The sequence below is a fragment of the Hippocampus bargibanti genome, linkage group LG10, assembly GCF_051943395.1.
Source record: "Hippocampus bargibanti isolate YZ-2025 linkage group LG10, ASM5194339v1, whole genome shotgun sequence".
NCBI classification, from domain to species: domain Eukaryota; kingdom Metazoa; phylum Chordata; class Actinopteri; order Syngnathiformes; family Syngnathidae; genus Hippocampus; species Hippocampus bargibanti.
Genome location: NC_142743.1, coordinates 4,774,717 through 4,798,853, shown reverse-complemented (window position 1 = coordinate 4,798,853; position 24,137 = coordinate 4,774,717). Strand labels below are relative to the sequence as shown.

Sequence of the window (24,137 nt, the reverse complement as noted above, 5' to 3'; positions counted from 1 at the left end):
TATTATTATTATTATTATTATTATTATTATTATTATTATTATTATTATTATTATTGAGATGATGGTACGTTCGAAACATCTGAAGACATTAGCGTGTACCTCCTTTCCTTTGCGGAATTTACTGTACCAGGTGCCGGGCTTTTCGCCTTTCCACCCGGCCAGCTTCACCTGATGCAAACGCAAAGTTCAACTTGTAGCTCGGAGCTTCAAAGCCGTTTGTTACATTTGTTTTTTTGAAAATGTGGTGGGCCAACTCACCGACTGAAATTTCTTATCTGGGTAGAGACACGTCTCACCCTGAGCAGTGAAGTTGCAAAACACCTTGAAGGAGTCTCGGTGGCAGCCTTGATTGGGGTCGATCCAGTACTCACCTGGAGGGACGCAAGGAGGCTTCACCATTTCGGCCAACTTTCGATATGCTTCAGTTCAAGCACCGTGTGCTACGCTATAGCCAGAAAAGACTTGTGTTTCCTCGGCGAAATAATGTGACTCGTAAAGTCAGGAAGCTCAAGTCTAAGTCAGTTCGAGCATGTCCCAAATCGACGGTGCCGTAAAAACGGGAAACTTAGGTCAGAATCAGAAAGCCTGATTCTTTACTGAGTTTAGACACATAAGTTGAACAGACGGAAGTACCGTTCGGAAGTTCTGGACTGAGTAGCCAGAGCTCCTTGCAGGAGCGGGCGGGGCTGTGGTAGGTCCCTTGTGGGGTTCGCAGACCCTCGACCTCCACTTTCATGGAGGACAGCGAGGCGAACACCTCCTCCATGCCTTGGCCCTCATTTTTTTCGGCGGTCCACGTGTCCGCCTGATCCCCCTGAATCCACTCCTCGTCCTCCTCGTCGCCATCCACCATCTCATTGTCTCCTTCAAGAACCGCACCATCCACAAGGTCGGTCCGTTGTTCCGGCAGTGGTGGGACGGCCGGGAGTCCCTAAGAGATGGTCCACTTTCAATCCTGAAAGTTTTTATTGAGCCAATGTTCGGCACTCACGGGGGGTCCCGGTGGTCCTGCGGGTCCTGTATCTCCTCTGAGTCCAGTCGGACCCTGAGTTCACATAACCCATTAGTGCAGTGCGGGTATTTACAGAACTGTCAAATTCGTGTAGACGCTTACTGGATTTCCTTTAGAACCCTTTATACCGATAGCACCCTGCAAAAGACAAGGAGACAGAAGGTCGTCCCACTACTCAAACCCGTAAGATATAACGGAATCGAAGAATTGTACTCACAGATAGACCTGTCGGGCCTGGGGGGCCATGAGGACCTGCTGGGCCAACAGGACCCTGGGATTCAAGACAGGCGAAACTGAAATGTCATTCACCATCAAGTAACTTTAAGATCAAGACCAAGGTCGACTCAACGCGGAGACTATGAGAAGTTTCGACCGAGTTGAGACCAAGTACAATTAGACCAAGTATGGAGCAATACTTTATAACGGTATAATGTTCACAGTTTTGGTCTCGAGACCAGGTCCAAGTTTAAGTTCTGTCAATTTAAGTTGCCATTGTTCTGGTAGACCTTTGTCTGAACGGCCAACCAAGTTTCGTATTTGAGATCATGCTTTGCATACCTCATCTCCTTTGGGACCCGGTAGTCCCTGGTTTCCCGGCAGCCCTCGGTCTCCCTTCTCGCCGATGTCCCCTGGGGCTCCGATCAAACCTATGAGTCCGCCATGACCCTGCACATAAGGCACAAGTCAGGTGGCGTTGATAAGAACTGTTGGTGGACGTGCACCGTTAATCCAGAAGCCACCTTGTCTCCAATTTTTCCGTGTTCTCCCTTTAGCCCAATTAATCCCGGCGGACCCTGAAAGATATTGTGAAGAAATCCAAAACCTGAATTATAATTCTTAGACGTGTCATCTCATCAATCTTACCAGAGGGCCGGGTGGTCCTGTTTGGCCTGTTGGTCCATTCAAGCCTTGCTCACCCTACCCCAAAAAAATATAACAATTATATCCAGACATTTTGCAATTGTACAAATGATTATCGTGTTCAGCTGAATTACAGCAGGACCAGGAATGCCTCTGAGACCCTGTGGACCAGCCTTTCCAGATTGACCTTGACGACCTACTGGCCCAGTTTTCCCGACAGGACCCTCTCGTCCAGGAGCACCCTGACATAAACACAAAGCAACAGCACTTGGAGAAGATGTGAACTTTCCTAAGTTGTGATTTGAAGAGCCACTTTTTGCGCTTACCTTCACTCCTTTAAGACCTTCCTTTCCATCTTTTCCAGCTTTACCCAGGTGGCCCTGAAGAGGGACGTTTGAGACAACTTAAGTTTTAGGAGTTAACACCAAGTGTAGACCAAGACTTTGAGGGAAGACCAGGTCAAGACCAAGACTTCACGAGTTAGGACTGGGGTCAACACACATTCAATGACCATGACTTTGAAAAGGTAACAGCCAGGCAAGAATTGATGTCTAAGGATTTAGGACTGTGTAAAAACCAAGACTTATTGAGAGCGTAAATAAATCTAGTATCTTATTAAGTGCGGAGTTTAAGTGAGTTTCATTTTTAGTATGAACATGGATTGGGAGTCCAAAAAATAAATCCACCCTTCGGCCTGGAGGTCCTGGTGGTCCTGGTTCTCCTGCTGCTCCCAGCAGTCCCTGTGAAGACCACGATGAAAGAGGTTGTACTATCAGCCATCTTTCTTTTGAGAGAACACATATGACTTGCACTCACAGCTTTTCCAGGCTCTCCAGTATCTCCTTTGGACCCAGGAAGTCCGTCGATACCCTTACAGGGGCAGCAAATATCATACCGTTACATTTATCGACACGAAAATGACTGGTCGCGAGGATGGTATTCATCGATGGCCAGGATGTTGAAGAGAGGGAAACACTCACATTAGGTCCAGCCTCCCCTTGCTGTCCAAGGTCCCCGGTGAGACCTATAGGACCCTGTGACCAGAGCAGTCCAATTAAAAGATGTTGAATGCATTTTTCGAATGGCTTTTTAGGTGGTTTGGAAGCTACTCACTGCATTGCCCTTGGCTCCGTCCTCCCCTAGGATGCCTCGGGAACCCGGAGGACCAGCTGCTCCTGGTAGACCAGCATCTCCTTTCTCCCCTTGATCACCAGTTTCGCCCTAAGGTCGCAAGGGAGACAGATATCGAGGGTCATGTCCAACAAAGTATGGCCTTAAAATGGTGGAGACATGCTCACGATTTTTCCAGAAAAACCAACGGCGCCAGGATCTCCTGATTCACCATCCTCCCCCTAAGCGAAATATGAGTGAAAGGATAGAGAACATGAACCAAGGATTGACCTGTAGACCAACGAATGGCGAGTAAGCTCGAACAGGTGACAATGATTGAATAACCGACATGTAGACCATTCGATGGCCTTGCAACCTTTCTGACCCCCAGCTCCAATGATTACCTTTTCTCCGACCATGCCGGGCTGTCCAACCATACCCTGCCGACCTGTTGGCCCCTGGGGAAAACATAAAAGCACCGGATGGATTAGAATGGACAGAAACACATGTAGGATATTACATACCAGTCCTCCGATTGGTCCTTGAGAACCCGTTGGCCCTTGTTGACCAGGCGGACCCTAAAATTCAGAGCTCACTTCAAGGATAAGCACATATGCGCGATGCAGGAAGAACATGGCTACTGGCTCACCATCAGGCCGACGTGTCCGCTCTCGCCTTTTTCACCAGGCAGGCCCGGCATACCCTTGGAAATGAAAGGCGTGTCAAAACATCAGCGGCTAAAACGTCGGTTATGCATGACTCACCTGTAATCCTATTGGTCCTCTCAAACCCTTGAAACCCCGAAGACCCTCATCTCCTTTGGGACCGTACATACCCTGCTGTCCCTGGGGCCCCACCTCTCCGTCTTGACCCTGCAGCATACAGTAAGTCATTCAACTCTTGGCTTTTCGCCAAAAAAAAACTCATTTTTGGCACGCATCTAAACGAGCAGACTCACAGGAAGTCCCGGTTGTCCGATGGGCCCCTGAGTACCAGTGGGTCCTGGGGGTCCCTGCGACATAACAAAGATAGACGATCAGAGGTTTTTTGGTGATGGTGATCATGTTGCATGTCGAGTTGCAAACTCACTGATTCGCCTTTGTCTCCTTTACTTCCTTTCTGGCCTGGTCCTCCTTGCTCCCCCTGCGGACGCGCGCATCTTTACGGGTTTATGTTCTCGGGGTACTGGTTTTCCCGAGTGGATTTCATAAGCCAGTAAATATTTCCTGATTTTTCACTTTTTTTTTTTTTCATCCAAACATGTCGTGTTGATCAAAATAAGTTTTGACCTTTGGGTCAAAATAACGTGACTGATTTTTAGCATTGCGCATATGGACAAGGTTTTTCTGGATCTGTTGTGATAAAAAAAATATAGTTTTCATAGAGCCACCATTTCTTTCAACGCGACAACGTGAAAGTCGGGCATTGAACTTCACACCGCAGTCCTGGTTTTAAAAGATCACCTTATCTCCATCATCTCCCGCGGGTCCTGCAGGGCCCGCAGTGCCAAGCATGCCCACTGGTCCCTGGTCTCCATCCTGACCTGCTGGTCCGATGGAACCTTTTTCACCCTAGGACAAATATTGCGGAGAGATGGCACAAGTGCTCAATCCATAAACTGGTTGGAGATTTTTCTTTTTTCTTGTTAAACATATCAGAATAATATTTTTTGAGGTATTGAAAATGAGATATTTTACAGGCTCGCCCTTCTCGCCCATTGGTCCCGGTCCTCCAGTGGCTCCTGCCCGTCCCGGCTGACCGATGGCTCCGGCCGGTCCGGGAGGACCTCTTTCGGCACCCGGCCCCTACAAAAACAGAAACATCTGATTTTTTTGAATGCTCTTTGAATCATTTTGTGTTTTTGTAATTAAAAAAAATGTTTGTTTGTTTTTTTTATTTGTTAGGCCGCACAGATGAGCCCTATCATTTGTCCTAAGAAGGTATGAATTGCTCATAGATTGTGTGAAACAACATACCGCAATGAAAACGTTTCTTCAGCCGTCATCTGTACTTTTTTTTTTGAAGGTGTCGGACGTTTCGCTTCTTATCCAAGATGCTTTGTCAGCAAACAAAAGTCTTACTGGTAGTATCGGCCCTATATATATCCCTAATGTCCAGACACGGCGGTGCCGGACACTGCTATGATAGGTCCCTACTCTCAGGTTGGGGGGAGCAGAGGACCACTCCCTGCGGCCCCACCGATTGTTCCTATATTCCTGACTCACGACTGGCCTGATTGCCCCACTCCCTCCGGTAACACCTCATCAGCATTACTAATGTTGCCTAACCTATGTTGCCTAAGCAGGCTATTGTACGAACGATCCAAATTGAACCTCACCCCACCATATCCGTTTAATGAAGGATTTTGCTTTTTTATGAAAATTGCTTCTTTTTCTCCCCTTTCAAACCATCTATGTTCTTTCGCTAAGATTTTAACCTCATTGTCATCAAATGAGTGGTTGCTAGCTTTTAGGTGCATATGTACTGCCGATTGAGGCCCACGAGGATTATCCCTGCAATGTTGATAAAGTCTTTTTTTTGAGAATTTGTTTGGCTGTTTTGTTTGTTTGGCTGAAGAAAAACTTTTCATCGTTGGAGCACTCCTGTACGACTGAGAGCTTACACAGAAACATACCGCAATGCATGTGTCTAATAGATTTTATATTACCGTATTTATTCGAGCATAACACGCACACGTGTTTAACGCGCACTCCTAATTTTCAATCAAAATCAGTACAAAATTTTGTTTCACTTTATCTCAGTGATTAGTATATCAATTAAAATATGAAGAACACTGGAAACTCTGATTATTGGTAATTGTGCAAAACAACAATATGCTTAACTCACGTTCCAGTGTGGGCGAGGAACGGAAATGAAGCGTAGCTAAAGGAATGCTAATCAACAATAAAAAAAAGGAATGTATGTGATTCTTTCCCAGAATCGAAACTGAAGGACCAATAGTCATGGAAATGCTGCCCCCTCCAGGAAGGGATAAAGCATTAAATCTTCTTCTCTTCTTTTCCTTTCGGCTTTTCCCTTCAGGGGTCGCCACAGCGAATCAATGCCTCCATCTATCCCGGTTTTGTGCATCCTCTTCTCGCACCGCTCTGACATACTTTTCTGTCACTCCAGACTTCCTCATGCAATACCACAGCTCTTATCTGGGCGCCCTGTCGTACACTTTCTCCAGATCTACAAAGACACAATGCAATTCCTTCTGACCTTCTCTGTACTTCTCTATCAGCATTCGTAAAGCAAACACTGCATCTGTCGTACTCTGTTTTGGCATGAAGCGATACTGCTGCTCACAAATGTTCACTACTGCTCTTAGTCTCGCTTCAACTACTCTATCCCAGAGTTTCATTGTATGGCTCATCAACTTTATTCCTCTGTAGTTAGTACAACTCTGCACATCTCCTTTGTTCTTAAAAATGGGCACGAGTACACTTCGTCTCCATTCTTCAGGCATCTGTTCACCATCTAAGATCTTGTTGAATAACCCATTCAAGAACACCACCACCACCTCCCCAAGACATTTCCATACCTCGATTGGTAAATCATCAGGCCTTTACCCCTTCTTCCTCTTCAGCGCCTTCCTCACTTCATCCTTGCTAATGTTTGCTATGTCTTGGTCCACAACAATCACGTCTTCTACTCTTTGTTCCTTCTCATTTTCCTCATTCATCAATTCTTCAAAGTACTCTTTCCATCTCGCCATCACACTACTGGCACCTGTTAATGCATTGCCATCTATATCCTTAATCACCCGAACCTGCTGCAGGTCCTTACCATCTTTGTCTCTCTGTCTCGCCAGCCTGTAAAGATCAGTCTCGCCTTCCTTGCTGTCCAGCCGAGCATACAAGTCGTCATAGGCCTCTTGTTTGGCCTTTGCCACCTTTACTTTAACCGTGCGCTGCATCTCCTTGTACTGCTGTCTACTCTCGTGCGTCCTCTCAGTGTCCTAATTCTTCTTTGCTAACCTCTTTCTCTGTATACACTCCTGCTCCTCCCCATTCCACCACCAAGTCTCCTTATCTACCTTTCTCCCACTCGATACACCAAGTACTTTCCGACCTGTGTCTCTGATTATGTTCGCTGTAGTTTGCCAGTCATCTGGAAGGACCTCTTGCTCACCCAGTGCTTGTCTTACCTCCTTCCTAAATGTTATGCAACACTCTTCCTTTTTCAACTTCCACCATTTTGTCCTCACTTCAGCCTTTGGTTTCTTCATCTTCCTTACTGCCAGCGTCATTCTACACACCACCAACCTATGCTGTCTGGCTACACTCTCACCAACCACTACTTTGCAGTCACTGATTTCCTTTAGATGGCGCCGTTGACACAAAATGTAGTCTCACTGTGTACTTCTGCCTCTACTCTTATAGGTCACCCTATGTTCCTGTCTCTTCTGAAAGAAAGTATTCACAATAGCCATTTCCATTCTCTTAGCAAAGTCAACCACCATCTGTCCTTCGGCGTTCCTCAACCAAACCTGCCCATTACCTCCTCATCATCTTTGTTTCCTGCGCCAACATGTCCATTGAAGTCTCCACCAATTACAACTCTCTCACTTCTTGGGATGTTCTGTATGACTTCATCAAAGTCCAACCAAATTTTCTCCTTCTCCGCCAGCTCACATCCTACTTGTGGGGCATACCCACAAACAACATTACATTATACTATTTATATTATATATTACATTATAAAGCATTAAATATATAGGAATTTTATTCCCATGCTTTGTTTATACGCGCACCCAAACATTTAGCTCTTTTTTAGGTAGAACATTTTGCGCATTATACTCGATTAAATATGGTAAAAAATTGTAATAAACGAAGATATCAATTAATGAGGAAAAATTTACCATTTTTATTTGTGAAATTTTCAGGGAAAAACATTTTTACTAATATTATACTGTATGACTCCTGATATTCTAAAATACACAGTGAGTCAAAATGAAGAGCAAAGAGGACCACATGTGACCCCGTGGGCCATGTTTTGTCCTCGCCCTCGCCCTTGGAGCTAACTCACAATGGCTCCTGGTGCACCCGAGGGTCCCACACTTCCTTTGAGACCAGGAGGACCCTAAGAACACAAAACACATGGTCAACATAGTTGAAATAATGAAGATGAATCAGTTTGTGTTACCATGACGCCAGGAGCGCCTCTGCTCCCCCTGAACCCCTTCAGTCCCGGAGGCCCGTTCTTCCCCAAAGTTCCGGGTAATCCAGGATCACCCTGAGGGTAGGCCAAACCGGCGTAAGAAGACTCAGCATTGCCTATCGTGACGGATGGGAGCGGATTTCTAGACACACCTTTCCACCTTCCTTTCCAGCGGATCCAGGTAAACCGTGCTCTCCGGGCACACCTGGTGAACCCGGGTGGCCTCGGTCCCCTGTGGGGCCGGGCTCGCCAGATTTGCCCTGGAACACACACATAATTTTTCTTTTACTTCTCTGAGGTACTTGCATAGTTTGTTTTGAGCGGCTGATGTTGTAATAGACTCACCTGTGGCCCCACCACACCCGAGGGTCCTGGGGGTCCCGTTTTCCCTTGGAATCCCTACAGGTAAAAACTTGTCAGGCAAAATTTGTCCGGCAAAGAATAGCCACACTTTCTTCAGATCTCAGACTTAGGTAGGAGAGTCTTACCGGTTCTCCTCGTTGACCCGGGTGTCCCGGAAGGCCATCTTTCCCAGCCGGACCCTTCCCAAGTGGGTCAAATTGGGGGAAAAAAAAACAAACAAACTGGCTGAAAGTCGATTCGCGTACATAAAACGTCAGCGCTAATGGGCCACTCACAGAGGCTCCTTTGGGTCCAGGCTCTCCACCCCTTCCTTGAGGTCCTTGCGGTCCCTTTAAAAATGCAGATCAATCCATGAGTAGATTGGATGCAGGCTGTTTGATCAATTCATTGATTTATGCTGTCTCTCACTCTCTCGCCGGTTGATCCGGGGGGACCGTCGTGCCCAGAAGCTCCCTGGCAAAAGCGATAAAGAAGGACAATGCGGCGGCTAAAGTCTGACCTCCGAAGTGAGGCACGTTTGCTGACCTTTTCTCCAGGTTTCCCCGTGGCTCCTCTGGCCCCTCTGCCTCCTCGTGCACCCTAAAGCGAGAAGTCAGAGATTATTATTATACAGGTAACATCTGATTTACGACCACCCATACTTACGACCTTGACCTCCAGACCCTATTTTATAAATTGTAATTCTATGCCTGGCACCGCATCGCGCTCGCAGGCCGACAACGCGTAGGACAATTTTGGCCAGCCAGCATCTCACTGTCGCACAGCAATCAACCGTGTGATGTCACCAGAGGTTGGGGGCGGGGTTTGCGGATCATTTAGATTCAGAGTCTCTATTCAACACTTTGAATAGGTTTCGACTTACAACCATTTCGACTTACGACCGTTTGGTTGGAACGGAACTCATTCGTTAGTCGGATGTTACCTGTATGTATATTTTTTTGTGATTTAGCAGTATTATGTACATATTATATACATATACATATGTACGTATTATGTATTAAAATTAATACTTTGATTTTAATGATAAAATGTTCAAAACAATTTGTGTCACCATTACAAAGGAAAAGAATAAATATTGAACCATTGTACCTAATAAAGTGTCCAGTGAGGGGTGCACTTACATTTGACCCACTCTGTCCGGCACTTCCTGGTTGTCCCTGAGGACCCTGGGGGAAAATGTTTATGTTTCTAAATCAAGAAACATGATATATTATAATTATATGGTATTATTTATGCTTTTAAACTGACCTTTTTGCCTTTCTCTCCAGCAGCTCCAAGTACACCAGGAAAGCCATCCGAGCCCTTAGAAAAGACAAAAGATTAACGAAGTAACGTATCTGATTTACTTTTGAATATGTGGATTGTTAATGAAATTACCTTTGGTCCAAGTCGTCCTGGATATCCTGGTAAACCGGGTACTCCAAGTTTTCCCTGAAAAACAGTAACAAGTTATCCAATTGCTCTCACCCCCCTGCCCCCAAAAATAGACTAAAATATATATTTTTAAATGTACGGAGCTTCAGCCTCAAAGTACAATGATGCAATGGTAAAATTATTCACCCCCGGAAAAAAAAACTAAAAAACCCACACCCCCAAAATATACCTAAAATAAGGATGTCAATGTAATTTTTTTCATTATGAATTTGGGGACGCCATTAAAATATTTCTACCCCTCCATGTAGTCCAACATATTAATGAATAACTAATTTTCAAATCTGAAGTCAAGAATAATGTGGTTGACATGGGACAATTTGAAATTTTGGTTCAGACTTTGCTTTCGCGGGTGAATAAAATGAGGTGGCGGGCCCGTTTTGGCCCCCGGGCCTTGACTTTGACACCTGTGATGTAAGGGATTAACAGATAGCTGAATAGAGGGAGAGCTAGCTCACTAGCTTGATAGCTTGCTCGGTCACTAGCTAGCTATGAGAGATGAGCATGGAATTTTACAAGTTAGATTTGCTTTTGCGGGCTAAATAAAATGTGGTGGCGGGCCAGATTTGGCCTTGACTTTGACACCTGTGATGGCCTTGACTTTGACACCTATGATGTAAGGGATTAGTCAGATAGCTGAATAGAAAGAGAGCTAGCTCGCTATCTTGATAGCTTGCTCGGTCGCCAGCTAGCTAGCTTGATAGATGAGCATGGAATTTCACAAGTTAGATTTGCTTTTACGGGCCGAATAAAATGATGTGGTGGGCCAGATTTGGCCCCCGGCCTTGACTTGAACACCTGTGATCTAAAACATAACATTCATTTTGGAAAATCTGTGTTTTGGAAATTGTTTGCGTAAAAATCTTCCGATTTCACTCCGTACCTTCTCTCCAGGGATCCCTGACAGTCCCGTTTCTCCCATCGGCCCTGTTTGCCCTTTGGGTCCTTCCGGTCCGTCTTCCCCGCGTCCTCCCGGAGCGCCGTTATCACCACCGTCACCTTTGCCGCCCATCTCACCTTTAGCTCCAGGGAAGCCGTCCTCACCCTGGAGCGGCGAGCAAAGGAGATTAGCGAGGAAGATGTTGTTTGAGGAGAGAATGAAGGTGCTGCGGAGAAAGGCCACCTTCTCGCCTTTGCTGCCCTTCAGCCCTCGGATGCCATCTGCGCCCTGGACGGCGCAAAAAAAAGGTGGAAGAAGTTGAGCGTTTGCATTTCAGACTGCCGTACCGGCTTCATTTTAAGACCGTGTTGGGCGTTTCCTTCAGAGAAAAAATGTGTTTCCCTTAGCGACCAAAAAAACTTTGGTGTAGGGTTGATTATGAGCAGACCCGCAAAAAAACTGACTGACGAGAAAGTCTACAGTGGTGGCCCCTTTAAGCTCCATTTACCTGTTTTCTTCAATGACAAAACTCATTTGATGAAAAATTCAGTCACCAAAACGACTGAATTTTTCATTTAGTTAGCATAAATTTGGTTACGTATCATCAGCAGACCCACCAAAACAGAAATGAATCCTGCCATTTTCGCTCCAAAACGACATTTCGCCTCATTTATTTCAAGGACAAAAATATCCGGGATTTTGTCAGAAAAATTTGGCCTTGGAAGTTCAAATAAATTTACAAAAATACTCCAGAAGCCCTTCCTGAAAACACACGAAGTCTGCCATTTTGTTGTCCCGCTAGAAATCCATTGATGCCAAATCTCCACCTGCCCAACTTGAAGTGCCCATTTTTTTGACAATTTTTGGCCATTTGGTGAAAAAAAGAAAAGAAAAATAGGCCAAGAAAAGGTTGTGGAAAAAAGTCCACCCCTGGTCGTGAAGTCAGTTCCACTCAGCAATCTCAAATTTGGAAGACAAGTAGACCCACAAAGACTCCAGAGAAGCTACACCCAAAAACACACTGGAAAACCGCATTTTGTTGTTGTGCTAAAAATGCATTGATGCAATACCTAATACCAACTTAAAAGGCCCCTTTTCAAATAATTTGGCCATTTGATGAAATGGTCTGGAAAAAGTCTACCGTGTTCCTAATCACTTTCTTAAATTTGGAAGACACGACAAAAACACACAGGATGACTGCCATTTTGTTGTTCCCTAAAAATGCATTTACGCAACACCCCCAGCTAATACCAACTTAAAGTGTTCATTTTCAAATAATTTTGGCCATTTGATAAAATGAAATAAAATAAAATAAAATAAAATAAAATAAAATAAAATAAAATAAAAATGTGGAAAAAGTCCATCCCTGGTCCTAAAGTCACTTTCTTAAATTCGGAAGACATGACAAAAACACACAGGAAGACCGCCATTTTGTTGTCCCACTAAAAATGCATTGATGCAACACCACCACCTAATACTGTCACGAGCGAGTTGACAGCTGGGCGGGGCCTCCGCTCCCGACGTCCGCCAGCTGCTGTCAATTCCCTCATCACAGACTTTTTGACATTTAAACCAGACGCTGGCACTCACCCAGCGTCGGACGAAACTACGCCTCGCACCTCGCCCGTGCCTTGAACTGCTCTCGGTACGAGAGTTGCTTCGCCCGAGGTATTTATTAGCCACGATCGCGTCATTTAGTACTCTCGGGGTCGTATGCTGTTTTGCACCATTGTGTGCCTTTTTAGTTTTCCCCGGGCGAATGAGGTTGTACGGATCGCCCGCGTTCACCTACTCGCTTTGCTGTTTTGTCACTTTTTGTTCAACAACTTTTTTCCGGGTCCGGGTTATCTCGGACCCGCGCTTTTTGTTAATAAATCACCTGTCAGCACCAATGTTTCTGTCGCCTGCTTAGCGATCCTTCCCAACTAATTAACATTCCGACTCGTCAGCTGCCACTGTCGCCACCGGAATGTGACAAATGCCAACTTAAATTCTCAATTTCATGAAATAAAATAAAATAAAAATGTTGTGGAAAAAGTCTACCCCTCGTCCTAAAGTCACTTTCTCAAATTTGGAACTGTCATTATCTGGTTGGCGACCAATGGGTGGCGCTGTCGGCCCCGCCTGCACCTGCACAGGTGCTGGTCGTCCCGATCAGTGGCGGACTGCCACGTTCGGATTGGCGACGTCAGCCCTCCCTGCAGCTTCGTAGGTGCTGGTCGTTTTAATCAGTGACACTTAAAAGGACTCCCGACACGACCATCCGGTGTCGGTTCATTGTTTGTTGCATGCTTTGTCTGCAATTGCATGCATTGTATACTGTGCATGTGTTTGTTTAACCTTGGTGGACTTTTACACTTGGTTTTCTTTTGATACTTTTTTCTGTTCAGATCATTTTGATGTTTTATATTTTGTTCCTGCTGACCTTTATTTTAATACAATTTGTCAAACAACCTCCTGTTCCCTCCTGCCTGCTTTTTGGGATCCACACCCGCCATCACCACCTCGCAAAACGTGACAGGAACACGCGACAAAAATTCATCCTCTTCCTCCCTCCACCTCTGTGTGCCCCCTCCTTCCCCCGCGTAATGTATTATTATTATTATTATTATCATTATTATTAAAAACACACTGTATGACTGCCATTTTGTGTCCCGCTAAAAATGCATTGATGTAATCCCTCCATCGAATTCAACTTGAAGTGCCCAGTTTGGATAAATTTTGGCCATTTTATGAGAAAATAAAATAAAAATTGTCCAAGAAAATGTCATGGAAAAAAGTCCACGCCTGGTCGTGAAGTCAGTTTCTCAAATTTGGAAGACAAGTAGACCTACAAAAAACACCCGAGAAGCCACACCCAAAAACACACTGGAAAACCACAATTTTTTGTTGTCCCTCTAAACCCGCATGGATGTAAAAACTCCAACCTTGACACCCCGTTGTCCGGGATAGCCGACAGGCCCTTGCAATCCAACGGGACCCTGAAACCAAAAATGACAGTTGTTTTTTCTTTTTTTTTTTTCTTTGCAAAACTTGTCTCAATGATGGACATTGAAACAAATGCGCTCATCTCACCGGCAACCCTTTTTCGCCAGGAGTACCTTCCCGTCCGGGATGACCCTGTTGGCAAGAACACATGCTCATATTTGCTCATGCGACAACTTCACTTTCAAGTCGTGGTTGTCACAGTCGGGGAAGTTCCTTCTTCTACCAAATTTGTCTAGACTGCAAATAATGTCTCAGACAGTCAGTCATGTTATGCTACGGCTTTGGCTTTGCATGCCGTGACTTGATGGAAAGCGGACTATTTATTTATTTATTTATTTATTTATTTATTTATTTATTTATGATCATGTTCTTACGGGAGGGCCGTCATTTCCAGGTGAACCCTGCATCCCTTTCTTCCCTTGCGGCCCCTGCCAGTGAAAAAAAAGGAGCAAAACAAGTTGAGATTCCTCTGAAACACTAGAGTGCAAAAATCTCTTCAACATTTCTTCACTTTTACCTTTTCTCCAGGTAGCCCAACAAGTCCCTGAGGACCAGGAAAGCCCTGAGGGAGACATGGAGGAGTTTTTTTTTTTTTCACAATTTGACTTCTCAAAATGATTCTGCATTTAGTAATAATAATAATAATAATAATAATAATAATAATAATAATAATAATGGTAGTAATGCTTAAAATAATGCCAATAATAATAATAATAATAATAATAATAATAATAATAATAATAATAATAATAATAATAATAATAATAATAATAATACTGCTCGTAATGCAAATAATAATGCTAATAATGATGCTAATCTTTTCCTTTCGGCTTTTCCCTTCAAGGGGTTGCCACAGCAAATCAGTGTCCTCCATCTTTAGAGGTTTGATCCGCATGTTTGTTTTGGCTGAGCTTTTACATCGGATTCCCTTCCTGACACAACCCTCTGTATTTATCCAGGCTTGGGACCGGCACAAGAAGACTTGTGTCCCGTTGTGGCTACAGAACAAGCAACTCACTCAGTATAAGGCTCCCAAACACAAAATGGCCATCGACACAGCAACATTCAAAAAAAGCAAAAACTATATTCACCATTTGATGACAAACGAATGATTTTTTTGAGGGGAGAAAGACAGAAAGAGCATTTTGCTCTCCAAAACCAGGGCCGCAGTCAAGCAAGCCTCCCTGCACTCGCAAAATTAAAGTCAAGTGAGCCACCACTGCGACTGTCACAGTGCATTGCGGGCAAGCGGCCTTCAAAATGAAAGTGTTAATAAAAGTGCTAATGATAATAATGTGATTATTATTATTATTAGTAGTAGTATTATTATTATTATTATTATTATTATTATTATTATTATTATTATTATTATTATTATTATTATTGTGAATATTTTGGTCGCCAACCAGATCATGACCGTTCCAAATTTGAGAAAGTGACTTTAGGACGAGGGGTAGACTTTTTCCACAACATTTTTATTTTATTTTATTTCATGAAATGGCCAAATTGATTTGAACATTTATATTCAAGTCCTATCTCAAAACCCACCTCTTCAAAATTGTATTTTCTGTGTAGCTCTCTTTCTTGTTTCTATTTATAATTGTATTTTATTTATTGCATACTATTTGTGATTGTATTTTATTTATTATAGTACATATGCTTGTCTGTGACTGTAAAGTGTCCTTGAGAGCTTTGAAAGGCACTTAAAATGTATTATTATCATATTATATAATGTGAATAATAATACTGCTAATCATGCTAATAACACGAATAATGTGAACAATAATAATGATAAAAATGTCAATAATGTTCGTAATGATAATAATGCCATTAATAATAATATTACTGCTAGTAATGTGAATAACAATAATAACAATAATAACAATAATAATCATCATAATAATAATGCAACAAAAATTAAGACTGCTAGTAATGATAATATTAACACTAATACTGCTAACAATAATAATGTTAATAAGAAGAAAAATAAGAAAATAATGTCAATAATGTTAATAATGATAATAATGCAAATAATAATATAAATGCTAGTAATGTGAATAACAATACTAACAATAATATGTTAATATAATCATTCTAATAATAATAATAGTGCAAAAATAATAATAATAATACATGTTATTTATAAGCACCTTTCAAAACTCTTAAGGAACCTTTTCAGTGATAAAGACAAGAACAATAAAACCACAGAACAATGATCAATAATAAAAAAGAGAGATTAATTGACATTGAGAATGCGATTTTCAATAGGTGGGTTTTGAGAGAAGATTTTAAGGTAAGAAGAGAATCAATATTTCGGATGTTGGGTTGAAGTGGTGCTTGTACCTGAATTCCAGGGTTGCCTTGTTGACCTGGTGCGCCGATGTCACCCGGGGAGCCCTGAAACACAAACACGTGCACACAAATCACAAAGTCACAGCTCCCGATCAGGCCAAAAATAAATAAATAAATAAAAATCAAATCCTCACAAAGTTCCCCTTTGACCCTTGAGCACCATCGATTCCCCGAATGCCCTGAGAGAAGAAACAACAGGCGTGTATTTAAAAGGAGGCGCGTGCAGATGTGTGGGTTCTTTTGAAAAGGTCACACTCACCGACTGTCCCGCGGGTCCCGGACGCCCTCGGGGGCCATTCATACCCCTTGGCCCCTGCAACGCACATTTTTGCACTTGTCAAGACTTCCCAAAGTCAACATCTTTGTCAGGTATTGTTTTCAAAACAAAGAAAAAACAAGTTATTGATAGTCCAACGTTGTGGTGGCGGGCATATCTGCATCACAGTTTTGTCAGGAGGTTTTGAGTACAAATCAGGGGAGATGGACTGAGAGTCCCTTTTTTCTCCGAATTTCAATGCACCACCCAGTTCATTGATTTTCTTGAAGACCAAACATGAAGAAGATTTGTTTGAATAAATAACTGTGATGGTGCAAGTGGTGTGAAAGCTTCTCAGCACATTGGGAGCACTCACAGCATCGCCCGGCTGTCCTCTCGGTCCGGGCCGGCCCTCAGAACCCTGCGCATATCGACAACGACAACAACTTCCAAGGCAACCATCAGGAGACGTGCAACGTTTGTCACATCAATACCACCATTTGTACCTTTTCACCCGGCTCTCCGGCAGGCCCCAGGGCTCCAGGTTTTCCCCTTTCACCCTGAAAGAACACAAAAAATGACCATCAAATCCATCAAGTTTTTCAAATTGGTTGAGAACTGGTTCAATTCGTCTGTGGGACCGCTCATGGTGAGTGCTGCTGTTTTGGCGAGCAACTGGCTGACCGATGGCTCTCGCTTGTTTTGGAAATATAAATCGATTTGAAAAGACCAAGAGAACTCTCGAGGAGGAACGGTGGGGTCGGGTCACGGGGGCAGAAGCTTTGGTAGGGAAACCCAGACTTCCCTTTCCCCAGCCACTTCTTCCAGCTCTTCCTGGTGGGTCCCCAGGCGTTCCCAGGCCAGCTGGGTGACATGTCTCTCAAGCATGTCCTGGGTCGTCTTCACACTGTCACATCCTCCTCAGGGCCAGGAGTGGGCCCCTCCCCTCCTGTCACATCTTCCTCTGCGCCAGAAGCGGCCCCCTCCCCTCCCTGCTCTCCAGACTCTCCCACCTGTTTCTCATTTCCTTAATCGTGCCTTCTGGCTATAAAAGCCACCCATTTCGTTCGGTCCGCGCCGGTGTATTCTCCGCAGGTCCCTGTCACCCAGCCGCACGCAGGTCTGTTACACTGTTCTCCATTGCCTTATTTCCTGTTTTGCTTTATGTGTCTCAGTAAAGACTCTTCTTGAATTTACCGTCTCCACCATGTATTTCGGATCCAACCCTTACTACCTTTCTCCGTCCCTCGAGTCCTGTCACCACTCCTCGAGTGGACGTGACACACGCCCGGTACACCTCACCAGGGAGGCGTCCAAGAGACATCCTAATCAAATGCCTGAGCCACCTCATCTCGCTTGGAATGACCGAGCTTCTTGAATACCCTACGGAAAAAGCTGGTATGGGTTGCTTGTATTTCTATCTGTGATCCTGTTTTTTCGGTCACGACCGCTGGAATGATCCAAATATGGCAATTTCCTTTTGATTTTTGAAACTGCTATCATATTTCAAATGTTGTTGTTCGACCTTCTAATCCTTAAAATTGCCCCAAATGGCAGTGTCAAATCAAAAGATGGCCGACTTCCCATTCAGCGTAAGTTGATGAGACTTTTTGGTTCATCCTTTTAAGATAGACATGGTGTTAGGGACCCCCCCGATCTGTCCGACTTACTTTGTGTCCCATATCTCCGGGTAGACCGGGCAGGCCGTTGAAGCCTCTGTCCCCCTGGGAGGACAAACAATTTCAGGATGACATTTTAAACGGGCCGAGCGGTCGCCTCTGTGATTTGCCTTGACACCCGTCTCTCCGATGTCGCCTCGCCCGCCGTCTGTGCCGGCTCGTCCCTGACAAATACCCAAAGAAATGTTGGCTTCCATGCGCCGCACCAGTATCAGCCCGAAGGTGAAAAAAAAGTTGCACCCTTTTCCCGGGACGTCCGTTTTGACCTGGGATTCCGGGGGCCCCGGGTGAACCCTGAGGGCAGGGAGCGTGTTAGGACGAAAGGAGGGTGTGTTTACATCCAACCAGCTTTTACTCACAGGCGGTCCCAGGTCTCCATTGGTTCCTTTTAGGCCGGATGGACCCGGTGTACCCTGGAAAACAACCCCAAAAAAACTATGTGTGAATTTGTGCGCGGATATGCATGCGTGTGCGGGTGAGTAAAAACGCACAAGTGGACCAGGTCGCCCCCGAAGGCCAAGTGGACCAGGAGGACCCTTCATTGACAACTGCAAAAAAGAAGGAAGACGCAATTTAGAGCGCTCACGGCCGTCGGTCGATGCCACGTGTGTCAAAGTCAAGGCCCGGGTCTTGTCCCGCCACATCATTTTATTCGGCCTGCCAAAGCAAATCAAGCATGTCAACTGCCGTGATGCTTGCTAAATTTCCAACTAAAATGTCAAATTGTCCCATGTCAACCACACTGACACAATGTCATTTTTTTACTTTAGATTTTATGAAAGTTATTCATGGATTTGTTATGCGCTCTTTATATAATAATAATAATAATAATAATAATAATAATAATAATAATAATAATAATAATAATAATAATAATAATAATAATACATTTCATTTCTAAGCGCCTTTCAAAACTCACTGTCACTTTACAGTCACAGGATAAGTTTTTCTGTGGGTGAGCAGCAGCAGCCACATGCGCCAGTGTTCACTCAACCCGGAAGAAACTCAAAGCTATCTAGCCAATACATAGCTAGCTATCTAGCCAATACATAGCTTATAGCTAGCTAGCTAGATAGCTAGCCAGCCAGCTAGACAGCTATATAGATAAAAGATAGCTGGATAGATAGCAGGCCAGCCAGCTAGATAACAAATAGATGGCAAATAGCGAGCTACCAAGATAGCTAGCTAGTTAGCTGGATAGCTAGATAAATAAATCAAGAAATCTTCTTCTTTTCCTTTCGGCTTTTTCGGCACAAACAGCTTCTTCCCCCCTCGCCATGAACTCTCAGATAGAAGTTATCGTGTTTAAAAGTTTCAACTTTAGTTGGCCGCTGAACACAAGGCCCACAATGAAAACCCAGAAAATCTGGGGTCAATCTGAGGTGAACAGACACAGCCTATTAAACTGTCATCTTCATGTAGGAGATCTGGCCTTGGACTAATTTAGGACTTGGTAAACTCCTTCACATTAAGAAGTCATAAACCAGGTTACAAATCTATCGGTTAATGGAAAGGACAACCCATTAAAATGTCTACGTTCTGTTGTTTTATAGTTATATAATGCAGTATACGGAGGGGATTAAAAATTTTAATGGCTTTCCCAAAATCAAAACAGCCCCCGAGATGAATCCGTAACGACAATGTGGCCCGCCCGCTGCAAAAAAATGACTTTGACACCCGTGGTCGACGAGCTCCGATTTATTGGAGGTGAGTGTTCGTTGACCTTGGTCTGCTGCAGGATGGCCTGAGCTTGAGCCTCCTGCGCAGAAACGCTGGTCGACTTTTCGCCGCCGCCCCCCCGAAACTGCGTGCACAAACCAAGATTGAAAGATCTTTTTTTTGTGGCGATGCAGTAGTTTTTTATGTTTTTTTTTTTTTTTTTACCGGTAAGACCAGGATGTTTCCCGGCGGTCCCGGTATCCCGTCCACTCCGTTCAGTCCCGGCAGTCCCGGGGGTCCCTAAGAGACCCGCATCCATTAGAGTAGTTGAAATCACGCCTGACAAAAAATAGAGGACAACGCTGACCAGTTCTCCGGGGGCTCCTCGAGGTCCCACCAGTCCCGTGATTCCGGGAGGGCCCGCCGGTCCCTGAACAAGCGCACACAGATTAACGATTAACGTGGATCCTTTTCCATGTTCCAATTTGTTCGATTCTCAAAGGCACCAACCTGAGGTCCGAGAGGCCCATAGGAGCCTACAAATTGCGTGCCCTGAAATCACAACAACATGCACCAAAAGAAAAATGTGGCGATTCCAACATGATTTGAGGCATTGTTTGGAAGCCTTGCTTCGCCGCACCCATTTTTTTGACATGCCCCGCTGAAGCAAATCATTTGCGTCCACTTGACATTTTTCACTAACATTTAAATAGAAATGATGATTGGTCTTCTTTTCTGTTTATTTATGTATTTATTTAGCTATTTATTTATTTATCTATTGATTTAGAAATGTATTTATTTAGCTATGAATTTAGCTATTTTTGTGATTTATTTATTTAGTCATTTATTTAGCTATTTATTTATCAATTTATTTATTTAGTAATTTATTTATTTATTTATTTAGCAATATATTTAGCAATTACTTTGCTATTTATATATTTTGCTATTTTGTAGCTATTTATTTGCTGATTTATTTTTTAGCTATCAATTTATTTAGCAATATTTATTTTGTAATTTATTTATTTCACTATTTATTTTGCTATTTATTTTTTAGCTATTTATTTGTTTAGCTATTTATTTGTTTAGCTATTTATTTTTGTAACTATTTCGCTATATATCTCTCTCTCATCCTCCTCTCCTATTTATTTATGAATTTATGTAATCATTGTGTAGTTATTTATTTATTTATTTATTTATTTATTTATTTATTTATTTATTTATTTATTTATTTATTTATTTATTCATTTATTCATTTATTATATTCTTTTTTTGCTTGAAATGAGAAACATGAGAAATACAAAAATATTGCTCATGACATGATTTTAATCAATTGTGTCACATCCACTTACCACTCCCAAAAGTGCGGGCTCTCCTTTTTCTCCCTTCTCCGGAACGTACTGGAAAATAAGAACAAGATCAAAACGTCACTTATGAACTTTCACCACCTTAGTAGCCTGACTCGGACAAACGCCCACATTGGGAGTTCCCCCATACAGCTAACATCCGAATTACGACCGGGTTATGTTCCGACAAAACCATCGTAAGTCAAAATGAAATGACTTGCAAACAACTTGATTCGGACGTCACGGGGGCGGACGGGTGTGGGTCGCCGGTGTTCTACCGGTTGCCCTCTCCGTAGCCTTACCCCGCTCTCTGCGCGGCCCGACCCGGATGCCATCTGCGGTGCCAATGCGCCCTATATGGCACCCGGCTGCAAAGCAGGACGAACTGTCTCAAAGAGGCGCAAGCCATGGGCCCGACGCGGCGTTCTTCTTGCCTCGATCGGCTCTAGTCCTGGTAAGTATGGGTGATCGTAAGTCGCGCCGGTCGTAAGTCGGATGTTAGCTGTAAATTGTTTTCCGAAACGTTAGCACGACACTGATATTTTGTCCATAATAGACGCTTGGTATGGATACAGGATAGTAAGTGTAAACGATGCGAAGCATCACATTTGCAATATTTTAGCCCACCGGTATCATTTGGCCTAGGGTGTCCAAACTACGGCCCACGGCCATTGGTTCATCCACCCCCCCGCAAATAAATACACAAAAATGACATTTAACATGGGAGAACCCTTTCCGATATTCAATGATGCAATAAATGAATAAAGAGATGTTATACCATTTTAGAGGCCAAATTTGTTTCTTCCGGTTTGCTGGTTGATGAAGACCCCCCTCTGAAAAGAGTATCCAGGTGGTCCTAACGCTGTTGCGGCTTTTGGTTACTACCTGCGTATCCAGCCCGTATCCTTCTTCCCTCTCGGCCGGCCTGTATCGCTCATCCACTTCTTCTTCCTCGTACTCGTACTGGTTCACCACCTGGTAGTCGTCCGTGGCATTGTCGTAGTCCTCGTATTCGAAAATCTGTCACATGAATGATATGTGATATATGATCAGCGGGGGGTGGGGGGAAGGTCAACGGACGCCACTCTCACCTCGTACTCGGTGAGGTTGGGACCCGCCGTCACCGTGGAGACCGAGACGTCCTGGAAGATATCGCCAAAGTCGTTCTCGTCCAACTCTTCCACCACGTGCTTCTTTGGCGCGACATCCACCTGGGGGAGAATGCACCAACTTTTTGGCTGCTTTTATGTTTTTTTGTAGTGCTGATTTTCTAGAACAACATGAAAAATGGTGGTAATTTTTGTGGGTTTTCAGCACAAGATTTCAATGTCAGAATTGTACATATACACTTGTCATGATGCCAAAAGAAATGTTAAATAATTTTGTGTTTTCTGGAGTTTGGATGGGAGAAAGGTGCGCATTTCTCCCCATCCAAAACAGTAGAGTTGGGCGACCACTAATTGACTCTGAGAAGGTGATTGCAACCATCTGGGAATGGCCAATTGCCGCTGGGACCTGATTGGCCAGAAGCTCAGGTGAAGAACCTTTAAAACCAGACTGAGCCGATCACTTCGAGGAGGAAGAAGAGGGAGGAAGTACAGCCTGGAGAGCAGTGTTACCTGTGGTCTGCCGAAAACCGACATCCATTGCAACTTCAAATAAAGAAACTTCAAAATATCCTTCCTGGATCTGGCTGAGTGAACTTTTATCATCTTTCCACCTGCTTGCTGTCTTGCCGCATAACAACACTATTGGCAATTTTAAGCCACAAAACCAAATGTTTGTTTTAAATCAACATTTTTGGTGGTTACCGTATTTATTTGAGTATAACGCGCACACGAGTATAACGCGCACACGTGTAAAACGCGCACGCCTAATTTTCAATTAAAAATCTGTATACAATTTTGTTTCACTTTTTCTTGGCTCGGTAACTAAATATGAAGAACACTGAATGGAAACTATCATCAAATGGTGAGTACAGTTTTTGCTTTTTTGAATGTTGCTGTGCCGATTTTACTCAGCGAGTTGCTTGTTCCGTAGCCACAAAGGGACATAAGTCTTCTTGTGCCGGTCCCAAGCCCGGATAAATACAGAGGGTTGTGTCAGAAAGTGCATCCAACGTAAAAGCTCGGCCAAAACAAACATGCGGATCAAACCTCTAAAGATGGAGGACACTGATTTGCTGTGGCGACGCCTTGAAGGGAAAAGCCAAAAGGAAAAGAAGAACACTGAATGTAAACTCTGGATATTGGTAATTGTGCAAAATAGCATTGCTGAACTCACGTTTCATTATGGGCGACGAAAGGTACTGAAGCGTGGCTAAACAAATGGTTGTCAACAATAAAAAAAGAAAGGAATGTGCGTCTTTCGGAGAATCGAAACTGAAGGTCGAGAATAGCCAATAGCCATGGAAATCGTTTGCAAAGAAGTCCAAGATGGCGCCCGAGTAGGTAGCCGTCAGCAAGTTCTCTCATGAGCCTTGCTTTTTTTTTGTTTTTGTCTTGTTTTTGTGTTTTCTTTTGTCACTTTTGTTGTTGTGCGTCGTGTGGAAAGGATACAGATTGTTTTTCATTCATTTCATTTTTGGCCACGGCATTCATCAAGGGGGAGACTGTGCTGAGCGGTTGCGCCTTTTCGGCAACATGAATATGCCAGTACTGTTTTTGAATGGGAGGAATGTCTGTGCCATTCGACTGTCATCGCTGGACACCACAGGGGCCATTGTGCTTTTTTTGCGCCTGTAATGGGCAGCATCTTCACAGCCCCGCTTTGTTCAGCGGAAGATCGGTGCTGTTGGACAGTCTGCGGCTGGATGGACACATGGCTTGAGGAGCCCGCGATAAGAAGGAAGGAGCGAAAGCGCAGAGCGCCGATGCATATATGGAACTGTCGCGGTTTGGAATTGAAACGGATTTATGTGAGACATTCTCTTTTCGTCAATGGATGCTACAGCTCCGTGTTTGCATTCAACATTTAGCTTGTAGTCAACGTGCACATTCCACTGGTGAAGAGACACTTTGATCCTCTCCTCTTTCATCTG

At 43.9% G+C, this 24,137-nt stretch overlaps 1 protein-coding gene across 2 annotated transcripts in view; it reads right to left on the bottom strand.

Annotated features, from left to right (window-relative positions):
• Positions 1-24,137, bottom strand: part of LOC148892191 (uncharacterized) — a 44,007-nt gene that overhangs the window by 3,457 nt on the left and 16,413 nt on the right. For both annotated transcript variants that reach the window (XM_089005663.1, XM_089005661.1), the window contains 58 exons: positions 22,189-22,308; positions 21,983-22,117; positions 21,104-21,151; positions 20,265-20,306; positions 20,122-20,184; positions 19,980-20,054; positions 19,819-19,899; positions 18,587-18,643; positions 18,455-18,508; positions 18,336-18,389; positions 18,206-18,259; positions 18,087-18,140; positions 16,923-16,976; positions 16,793-16,837; positions 16,420-16,473; positions 16,295-16,339; positions 16,152-16,205; positions 14,326-14,370; positions 14,183-14,236; positions 13,896-13,940; positions 13,748-13,801; positions 11,064-11,108; positions 10,824-10,985; positions 9,887-9,940; positions 9,758-9,811; positions 9,631-9,675; positions 9,035-9,088; positions 8,918-8,962; positions 8,785-8,838; positions 8,635-8,688; positions 8,492-8,545; positions 8,299-8,406; positions 8,132-8,221; positions 8,015-8,068; positions 4,681-4,788; positions 4,447-4,554; positions 4,073-4,126; positions 3,942-3,995; positions 3,748-3,855; positions 3,633-3,686; positions 3,508-3,561; positions 3,388-3,441; positions 3,172-3,225; positions 2,987-3,094; positions 2,854-2,907; positions 2,690-2,743; positions 2,560-2,613; positions 2,200-2,253; positions 2,008-2,115; positions 1,877-1,930; positions 1,753-1,806; positions 1,571-1,678; positions 1,230-1,283; positions 1,115-1,150; positions 992-1,045; positions 634-931; positions 259-371; positions 100-168 (listed from right to left, as the gene is read on the bottom strand). In XM_089005663.1, coding sequence (XP_088861789.1) covers positions 100-168; positions 259-371; positions 634-931; positions 992-1,045; positions 1,115-1,150; positions 1,230-1,283; positions 1,571-1,678; positions 1,753-1,806; positions 1,877-1,930; positions 2,008-2,115; positions 2,200-2,253; positions 2,560-2,613; positions 2,690-2,743; positions 2,854-2,907; positions 2,987-3,094; positions 3,172-3,225; positions 3,388-3,441; positions 3,508-3,561; positions 3,633-3,686; positions 3,748-3,855; positions 3,942-3,995; positions 4,073-4,126; positions 4,447-4,554; positions 4,681-4,788; positions 8,015-8,068; positions 8,132-8,221; positions 8,299-8,406; positions 8,492-8,545; positions 8,635-8,688; positions 8,785-8,838; positions 8,918-8,962; positions 9,035-9,088; positions 9,631-9,675; positions 9,758-9,811; positions 9,887-9,940; positions 10,824-10,985; positions 11,064-11,108; positions 13,748-13,801; positions 13,896-13,940; positions 14,183-14,236; positions 14,326-14,370; positions 16,152-16,205; positions 16,295-16,339; positions 16,420-16,473; positions 16,793-16,837; positions 16,923-16,976; positions 18,087-18,140; positions 18,206-18,259; positions 18,336-18,389; positions 18,455-18,508; positions 18,587-18,643; positions 19,819-19,899; positions 19,980-20,054; positions 20,122-20,184; positions 20,265-20,306; positions 21,104-21,151; positions 21,983-22,117; positions 22,189-22,308 — 4,080 coding nt within the window. The remainder of the gene's footprint in view (positions 1-99; positions 169-258; positions 372-633; positions 932-991; positions 1,046-1,114; positions 1,151-1,229; positions 1,284-1,570; positions 1,679-1,752; positions 1,807-1,876; positions 1,931-2,007; positions 2,116-2,199; positions 2,254-2,559; positions 2,614-2,689; positions 2,744-2,853; positions 2,908-2,986; positions 3,095-3,171; positions 3,226-3,387; positions 3,442-3,507; positions 3,562-3,632; positions 3,687-3,747; positions 3,856-3,941; positions 3,996-4,072; positions 4,127-4,446; positions 4,555-4,680; positions 4,789-8,014; positions 8,069-8,131; positions 8,222-8,298; positions 8,407-8,491; positions 8,546-8,634; positions 8,689-8,784; positions 8,839-8,917; positions 8,963-9,034; positions 9,089-9,630; positions 9,676-9,757; positions 9,812-9,886; positions 9,941-10,823; positions 10,986-11,063; positions 11,109-13,747; positions 13,802-13,895; positions 13,941-14,182; positions 14,237-14,325; positions 14,371-16,151; positions 16,206-16,294; positions 16,340-16,419; positions 16,474-16,792; positions 16,838-16,922; positions 16,977-18,086; positions 18,141-18,205; positions 18,260-18,335; positions 18,390-18,454; positions 18,509-18,586; positions 18,644-19,818; positions 19,900-19,979; positions 20,055-20,121; positions 20,185-20,264; positions 20,307-21,103; positions 21,152-21,982; positions 22,118-22,188; positions 22,309-24,137) is intronic.